The 8,984-nt window shown below is 42.0% G+C and overlaps 1 protein-coding gene across 1 annotated transcript; it reads right to left on the bottom strand.

The window, feature by feature from the left end:
- Positions 1–1,470: 1,470 nt before the first annotated feature.
- LOC106584097 (uncharacterized) lies at positions 1,471–3,317 on the bottom strand. Its single transcript, XM_014168931.3, has one exon. The coding sequence runs from the start codon at positions 3,059–3,061 to the stop codon at positions 2,024–2,026; it is 1,038 nt and encodes a 345-aa protein (XP_014024406.1). The 5' UTR covers positions 3,062–3,317; the 3' UTR covers positions 1,471–2,023.
- Between the last annotated feature and the right edge of the window lie 5,667 nt (positions 3,318–8,984).

The following is an 8,984-nucleotide window of genomic DNA, read 5'->3' as shown; positions in this document are numbered from 1 at the left end:
TAGATACTCCCTAAGCTAAAATAATTTTGTTTTTATTTGAAGTGTACTGTGATAATTAATTTATGCACTTGAAGTAGCCTACATTATTGTTTATCAATATTTCACAGATGACATAACTAACTTGTAATTTATTATGTAACATTGAAAAAAAAAAAGGTTTTGGTCAAAGTTAACTGTATATTGTTTAGAATATGCAGGTCTGTGTCGTGGTTGTTGTTGTAATTCATCCCACATATTTTTTATATTCAAAAGATATTGTAAGTCTAATTCAGCAAATCAGGAAATTAATGCAACGTGTGTCATGTTTAAAAATCAAATAAAAAATCCTGAACAGGGTCGAATATATTTTTTGATCCAACTTTTAAAGTGTTTATGATAAAAAAACAAACATGACATGCACGAATGTATTGTTTACTATAACACATGTATTTCAGTATGACACATTTTGAATGGCGTGACTGAAACAAGAATGCTTGTGTAGCCTACAAGGTTTATGTACAGAGTAAAGTCAAATGTCATATTTGAACACTCTACATTTGATTGTACATTGTTTATAGGAGACCCGGACCCCGGGCACGTTACCCATGTGAACGCCACAGAACAGAGAATGTTGAATGAGTAGGGTACGCCATATTTTGATTGACATGCTCTGTTACAATTTACCCTAAACCATAGGAGATGGAGCAACGTTTCCCCAAGTCTGAGATTCCATCATCGAATTGGAGGACAAATATGAAGAATGTTTTAGTTTGTTTTAACTACTTAGAGCTTGAGGAGACGTGTATATTTTAACTGTACTTAATATATATAATATATTATAACTACACATGATCTGCTATTGTGAAACGAAATGTCCGTATAACGCAAACCCCATCCTCACTCAGAACGTCCTTCCCAGACGTGTGTTGTTGTTAATGTTAATTATCCTTCTTGATTTATTTGACATAATTCAGCACTCCCCATTTCTGGGACGGATCTCACAAGCCTTAAATATTTAGAAATAGCTTAACCAACCTGTAATTTGTGCCTAACAATCCTGCATGCTTCTTTATCCGTGCCGTGCAGGCAGAGGAAGACAGAAGGGTGAAATGTAGGTCTGTATATGTATACCCCTTTCTTCATAATTTGTGCCTTACACTGCAGCTTCCTAGCAGTGCCATGCTATGCAGAGTAGGCAAAGGGTGAAATATAAATCTGAAATGAATGTACAACCTTCATTCCTCTGGAAGTTAAGTGGTTTAAGTGGGATGAGAAGGATGCCAAAACAGCGCGAGAGTTGCAGGCGCTATATGCCCTTATTTCCTGGCAGATATGGGATCTTCCCATTCCTTCCTTGCACTTGCAAACCTTTTCCCACCCGCTGATTCCAAACACACTTTAAGTATACTTAATGGAAAAATATATATATTTCGTTTTTATTGCCCTTGTCTTGGCTTTAACAAAAGGAAAATAAAGAATACGTACTTGTGGTTTGCTTTGATAAGTTTTTCCAAAATATTCTTTTATTTTCGCTCAGAAAAATGTCGTGCATGAATCAATGTTTAGGAAAGCAGACTGTATTTCCTTTCTGTGCAGTAGTCAACAATCGAACAAATATTTTAAACGAATATTTTGCAGCAAGTCATACAAAACTAGGCTACAACACAAATATTTATATATTTTCATATTTGGCACATGGTAGCCGTCGTTTACAGTAGAAATAACCTTACACACACACACACACACACACACACACACACACACACACACACACACACACACACGCACACACAGACACGCACAAGATAATGTCATGTCATTAGATTGCACCTAATTTGCTCGGTCCTAGGAATAACCAGACAGAAATAAAGTCACTTGACAACAAGAAAATATTACGTTTTTCATTCTTGCTAAACGACTTATCATTGGAAACTGTTCAATGCCCTGAAATTTCTTTTTAAAAATAGAAAAACGTAGAGCGTATAGGAAAGTGGACATGGCAAATCTAAGATACATCATTACAGTATTGTCCCTTATGTTGACTTTAGGAGAGCAATGAGTCTATTTGGAAAGGATGACAGCTGCCACCTTGCGCTGTGTGCATCTTCACCCGGGAGAAAGCAGCCTCGGAGTTTGGCACGTAGCCCTGTGACGTCATGTGGACAGCTGTGAGTGGGTCCCTGCTGTGCTCGGCTTGCTCCGCGAGGCTGCACCTGTATGCGTGCAACATGCGCGATGCGCCTGAGCTGACCTGGTGGTACAACTGCTGTGCATGTGCGTGCGCCATAGCAGGGGATACCGGTGGGTAGCCCAGTGTGTGGGGCAGCATGTGGTGGGCCCCGGCGGGCCAGTAGCGCCGGTGGGCACCGGGGTTGGTATATGCACTGTCTGCATCAGTGTGGTCTCTATCCTCCCTCCTTAGGAAGGGCTTACTGAGGATGCTATCGATGGAGAAGGAGCTGGAAGAGCTGGAGAACTTAGCTCCCATCACCCTCTCCTCCCGGGAGGGCGCAGATGGAGTGCTCGAGAAGCGAGTCTCCTCGTCTGGGGTCTTGGTGTCCTTATTGGAACCAACGCTGGATCGGCACTTACTGATGCGCTTCCTCCTGCGCCGGAACACCCCGTCGGCGAAGGTATACTCGCTGTTCGGGTTCAGCATCCAGTAATTGTCCTTGCCCCAGGGCCTGGACGGGTCCCGGAGCACCTTGAGGAAACAGTCATTCAGCGACAGGTTGTGGCGCACCGAGTTCCGCCAGCCAGTGTAGCTGCCACGGAAGAACAGGAATTTATTCATCAGGTAGTTGTTGATCTCGGCTAGAGTCAACTTGCCGCTGCCGGAGTCCCGGATGGCCATAGCAATGAGTGCAATGTAGGAGTAGGGTGGCTTGGGTCTGCGGGTGTAGGGCTTCCCCTTGCCGTCGGCGCTGCTCGGGGTGGCAGGTGTTGGACTGTTGGCCACGCCATCCCCGTCTGAGCCCAGCTCATCCCCGGATAGGGGAGAGGGGACAGTTCCATCTGCATCACTGTGACTGCACACCTCCATGGGAACGAAGTGGGTTGCGGAAAACACTTCAAGTTTCATGTTTAAATCTTTTATTTTGTATCTTCCTCCTCTCACCTGTCAGTGGAACTGTCAGAGTTCCTTGCAGTGCAGTTCTCCTCGTCTGAAAGTGAAACAAATATATTGTCTGTGGTGATTCTTCAGAGAGGCGCAGGTGTAGCCGGTGAATCTGTTTCAGTAGTGGGGTCAGTGCACATGTCTTTGAAAGCAGAGGTCGATTTCGGTACGGGAGCTCGGTTGTACAGAGGAACTCGATGCAACCAAACTAATGAGCAGTAGAGAGTAGATCTGTCTCAGGAGACTCGCCCTGTTATAATATAATTCCTCCGCGAGGGACTGCCCACAAGGGCGTGGTCTATCATCTCGAGCTCAGAGTAATCTCAAATCCATTGAAATGATTGTGGGATTTATGATTGCACGCTCCTTCTATACATTGAAAGTATAGAAAGCTTAAATTCTGAGGAAGAGATGAGAACTGTGTTTTAAAAATAATATATTTTAGAGCGCTTCAACAGCTCTCTCTCTCCCTCTCTTTTCGCTCTCTCAAACACACACGCACGCACACTCAAACACACTCACACACGCACACCTGCAAGACTGTGTGCCAGAAATTAGTTTTTCGGGAGGTGGCGTGCGTTTGCCAGACAGACACACACAGATGTGTTTAAGTTTGTAATGTTTGTTTGTAGAGAATTTCACATCATGGTACATGTATTTACAAGTCTATTTCAATGATACATGTATGAAGATTCTGAACAAAACACCGTAGACTAGCTCTAGGTCTAATACAAAAAAATATATTGTCAGCATAATAGCCAGTATAATACCATGGTGTTACATGTTACATTTCTGGGGAAAGTTTGTTCGATTTTAATACCTTATCAAGTATATGGTTAACACCTTTACACATTGCCCACATTTTTTTTCCGCTGCAGAGCGATGATTAGTCCTAGGGCATAAAACTGTGATGATTATGTCAATGACAATGAGATCCGGGGACAATTTAACAACACAACTTTCTATCAGAAACTGTCACGTGACCCCACAACACTGCTCAAAGATTAAATTCACTGCAAGCTGAAGTCTCTTGTTAAAAGTGGAGACATTATGTACAAATAATATGAGTTCATGAAAGTATACAATCCAGTCACGAGGTTTATCCATGCGAGCGTAATCCACAAGGGTTGTCCAAAATTCACAAATAATTGGATAAACTCTCAGGGAGACCTGTTTTGGCTGCCATTGGCTCATTGACTGAAAATATTTCTGCTTTTGTAGATTTCTTTCGAAAACAATGTGTGGTGTCACTCCCTGCATATCTACACGATTATATGGACATGAGTAACACCCTTAAAACAATTATGGGGAGATGCTTATGGCTTGCTTTGATGTTGAATCCCTGTATACAAACATTTCCACCAGCGAGGCCTAGAAACTATGGCACACTGGTACACTCTCTAGCACTAACTGTATTGTTGAACTTGCTGAGATTGTTCTAAGAACTTTTTCATGTTTGAAAATTACATGTTTATTCAAAAGAAGGGAACTGCTATGGGTAGTAAAATACACTATATATACACAAAAGTATGTGGAGAACCCCTTCAAATAAGTGGATACGGCTATTTCAGCCACACCCGTTGCGATCAGGTGTAGGAAAATCGAGCACACAGTTATGAAATCTCCATAGACAGACATTGGCAGTAGAATGGCCTTCCTGAAGAGCGGAGTGACTTTCAACGTGGCACCGTCATAGGATGCCACCTTTCCAACAAGTCAGTTGTTCAAATCTCTGCCCTGCTAGAGCTGCCTCGGGCAACTGCAAGGGTTGTTATTGTGAAGTGGAAACATCTAGGAGCAACAACGGCTCAGCCGCCAAGTGGTAGGCTCAACAAGCTCACAGAACAGGACCACCGAGTGCTGAAGTGCATAAAATTAATCTGTTCTCGGTTGCAACACTCACTACCAAGTTCCAAACTGCCTCTGGAACCAACTTCAGCACAATAACTATTCGTTGGGAGCATCATGAAATGGGTTGCAGTGGCCATGCACCCGCAACACAAGCCTAAGATCACCATGTCAGCTGGAGGGGTGTAAAGCTCGCCGCCATTGGACACTGGAGCAATGGAAGCGCGTTCTCTGGAGTGAAGAATCACGCTTCACCATCTGACAGTCCGACGGACGAATCTGGGCTGGCGGATGCCAGGAGAACCCTACCTGCCCCAATGCATAGTGCCAAATATAAAGTTTGGTGGAGGAAGAATAATGGTCTGGAGCTGTTTTTCATGCTTCGGGCTAGGCCCTTAGTTCCAGGGAATGTAAATGTTAACGCTGCAGCATACAATGACATTCTAGATGATTTGGTGCTTCCAACTTTGTGGCAACAGTTTGGGGAAAGCCCTTGCCTGTTTCAGCATGACAATGCCACCATGCAAAAAGCGAAGTCCATACAGAAATTGTTTGTCGAGATCGGTGTGGAAGAACGACTGGCCTGGACAGAGCCCTGACCTCAACCCCATCGATCACCTTTAGGATGAATTGGAACGCCAACTCCGAGCCAGGTCTAATCACCCAACATCAGTGCCCAACCTCACCAATGCTCTTGTAGCTGAATGGAAGCAAGTCCCCGCAGCAATGTTTCAACATCTAGTGGAAATATTTCCCAGAAGAGTGGAGGCTCCTGTAGCAGCAAAGGGGGGACAAACTCCATGTTAATGCCCATGATTTTGGAATGAGATGTTCGATGAACAGGTGTCCACATACTTTTGGTAATGTAGTGTAGCACCGAATTATGCCAATCTATATGTGGGGTTGTTTGAGAAGAATGTGATTTTCAGCTCTAAGGGACAGATCGAAATTGACTGTGCGGAAGGGGGTGGTCCTACTCAAGGTGTCATAAATAAAAATGCACCCCCCTTCCCAATGTTAAAAAAATTCACATGACCCTCCCCTGGTAAATTGAACACCCCCCTCAGAATTAACTAAAAATAATGTTTACACCGACAAATAACAATAACTGTAGCGACCCTGTGTTTATAAACGTGGATGTTGACTTTGCCACTTCAACGTGCTTTTGAGGCACAGTCGATGCCACGCAGGGCTATGGGCCAGAAGGTTCGCTGACCACCACAGACAAGCTCACTCTACATGCCTTTTTCATTACTTCACTATCAGAGCCAGTTGCAGATAATGATCATCTAGGGGAATCAGATTTTCAACATTTTGATGCCATATTTATAATTATATAACGTACATGCAACACATTTTCCACCAACAAACTTCTGTGCCAATCAGGGCCGACCCTGGGCATAAGCAATATAAGGGGATGTTTAGGGCCCCCGGCCGCTAGGGGGCCCTCAACCCCCCAAATATGCTTTAAAACCACAACATTTTCTCTATGCCTCAATTCAAAATGGAGAGAATTACAGGAAATGTAAAAGAAAAAAACGATTCTCTCTGCCGTCAAGAACGGGTCCACCAAATCTCACTTAGTGCCCCCAAACAGCTATGGCCGGCCCTGGTGCCAATGCACCACACAACCAATAAACAAAACATATCGACTTTGGGCACTTTAATATCATGGTTTGCGTTTTCAACACCATAAGAAATAAACTATGTCAATCTCAACAAACAGAAAACACATCCCACCCTACCTTAACCAGTATCGAAGGCTTGGCTTGACAATCTCCAAATGTCATTAAACTTGTGTGGTGTTTTGTAACAGATGTCTATTTTCATTCATCAAATTGCAGATTGCACAGTTTGGATTGATTGACATTATTTGTCAGTAAAAAAAAATACTTATATACACAAATAATTGTAAAAGTGACTGGGATTGCACAGTAAAGTCATTGACTTATTTACTGTGTGGTCCCTACATTTGCTGCAGCATATGCTACAGTAATACAGTATAAGGACTAAATGCACATCTAATTTAAACATCTCAATCTGTTTTATGGGGGTGTCACCTAATTTTGTTATTGGAAATTCAATGCAGTTATCAGTCTTCTATTTAGCTAATTAATGATCACCTACGCATAAACTTCAACATTTTAGCCTGTTTCTTGTGCAATATGCACCATGCGCTCTGCTGGCCTCTCTCCTTAAAAAACACCCCTTTGATCTTGGAGTCCCAGGAAAAGCTCGACTACAATAGCTTGCTGTAAGATTTTATTTTTAGCATTTCTTATACTAGTAGACAATTGGAAGAGGGACGCAAGCTCTTGTTTGCTGATTGTTAAATACAGCAGCCAATAGAACTCATGGCCACATGCAGGAGATTTTGAAAGAAGAGAGAACACGAAATGGCTGTAGGCTATAGCAGTTATTTGTTCAGACCCATAACCATTCAATCTTCACGAAGAGAAAAGAAAGCCATCTCCATCTTATTCTAGTCCTATGTTATTCAAGCACCAGCATCACATGTTATCTCCTGAGTTCATGGTTTAAAAGAGGTGTGTAATTCCAGTCCATATAATACAGTATAATACAATACAGTAATACAGTCCATACTAAAAAAGATGACCTTAATGGAGCTTGTTTAATTTATTTACCCAAGAGAGCATAGCTACATCAATGAGCTTTTAGGTTTTTGTGTCATGCATAATGTGCAGTAACCTATCATATGTATTGGACAACTGCACAGTCATTCGGCCTTTTTTGGCCTTTTTTGGACTTTGGACAATGTCTTTAATGTAGGGATCATAAAATGTATTTAATGTATGGCCCATCAGGCTGAGGTAGCATCAGAAATGGTCATACCATCAAAGCCCTACTCAAATCCAGACGTGCTTTAAATGCTTTAAATTACATTTCTGCTTTGGGCGGGACATACCGGGTCAACTGGGAGAAAAGTGATTATTCTCAGGATGTAACAGTTGTAAATTCCAGGGAAAATATTCACCCCTAATCTGTATCTTATTCTTTATCCGTTTGGGGCTGCTGGTGAACATGCAGGCATAATGTGTAGGCATAATCAAAGTGACACTGGACTAGCGCACTTGCCAGTCTTTACGGTGTCTGTAGCTAGGTTTCCATCCAAATGGCGTCAGAATTTAATGCAAATATTTTAACATTTGAATATAAACAATATGAGTATTTTAGGATTCTTTAGGAAAATTTGGCACTGGACAAAATGACCGGCAAGATTTTAATTTACTGGACATTTGAGAAATTTGGTGCAGCTAGTGCCATCTGTAAACGTGGGATATTGGCCAAATGTCTTTAAAAACAGCCTGTAACAAATTACAAAAACACAATTCCTTGTGTTTGGATGTGTAGCATATGCAAAACTTTATAGCATGTGTAGCATATATATATATATTTTTTTTAGGCTACTTTCCTAAAACAATAATTGTCCACCTCATGGTTCAGCTGTTGGAGATTTGAACACTAAATAGACCAATAGACGTAGTTATCCACTGTATGATATATATATATATGCCTATATAAAGTAAGAGAAGCCTAGGCCTATCCCCAGAGAGATAGAGGGAGAGAAATAGACATACCGGTGGCATACATTTCTATATGCCAGATGGCTACTGCATCCACTATACAGATTTAGGGCTCTATTTTCATCTGGAGTTAAGGCAGCACTGTTTCAGGTGTAAACATGATCCAAAGTGCTAATTTCTTGCAGCGCTGAGAAGGATATTTAAGACTAACCAAAATCTGGTTTTAGCCATAATGCAGTTGGTTATGGCATTGAATTTGACAGCGGAAACGCAGCCTATCCAACAGCAACGCACACTGCCAATATGCATATGGTACAAGAGTAGCCATGCTGACCACACCACTTGCGTTACATGCGCTCGCGTTGCAAAATAAATATACACATACAGTTGAAGTCGGAAGTTTACATACACCTAAGCCAAATACATTTAAACTCAGTTTTTCACAATTCCTGACATTTAATCCTTGTAAAAATTCCCTGTCTTAGGTCAGTTAG

Source organism: Salmo salar, chromosome 23 (assembly GCF_965601325.2).
Source record: "Salmo salar chromosome 23, fSalSal1, whole genome shotgun sequence".
Taxonomy (NCBI): domain Eukaryota; kingdom Metazoa; phylum Chordata; class Actinopteri; order Salmoniformes; family Salmonidae; genus Salmo; species Salmo salar.
The sequence above is the reverse complement of the archived record's forward strand: the minus strand, read 5'-3'. Positions and strand labels throughout refer to the sequence as shown.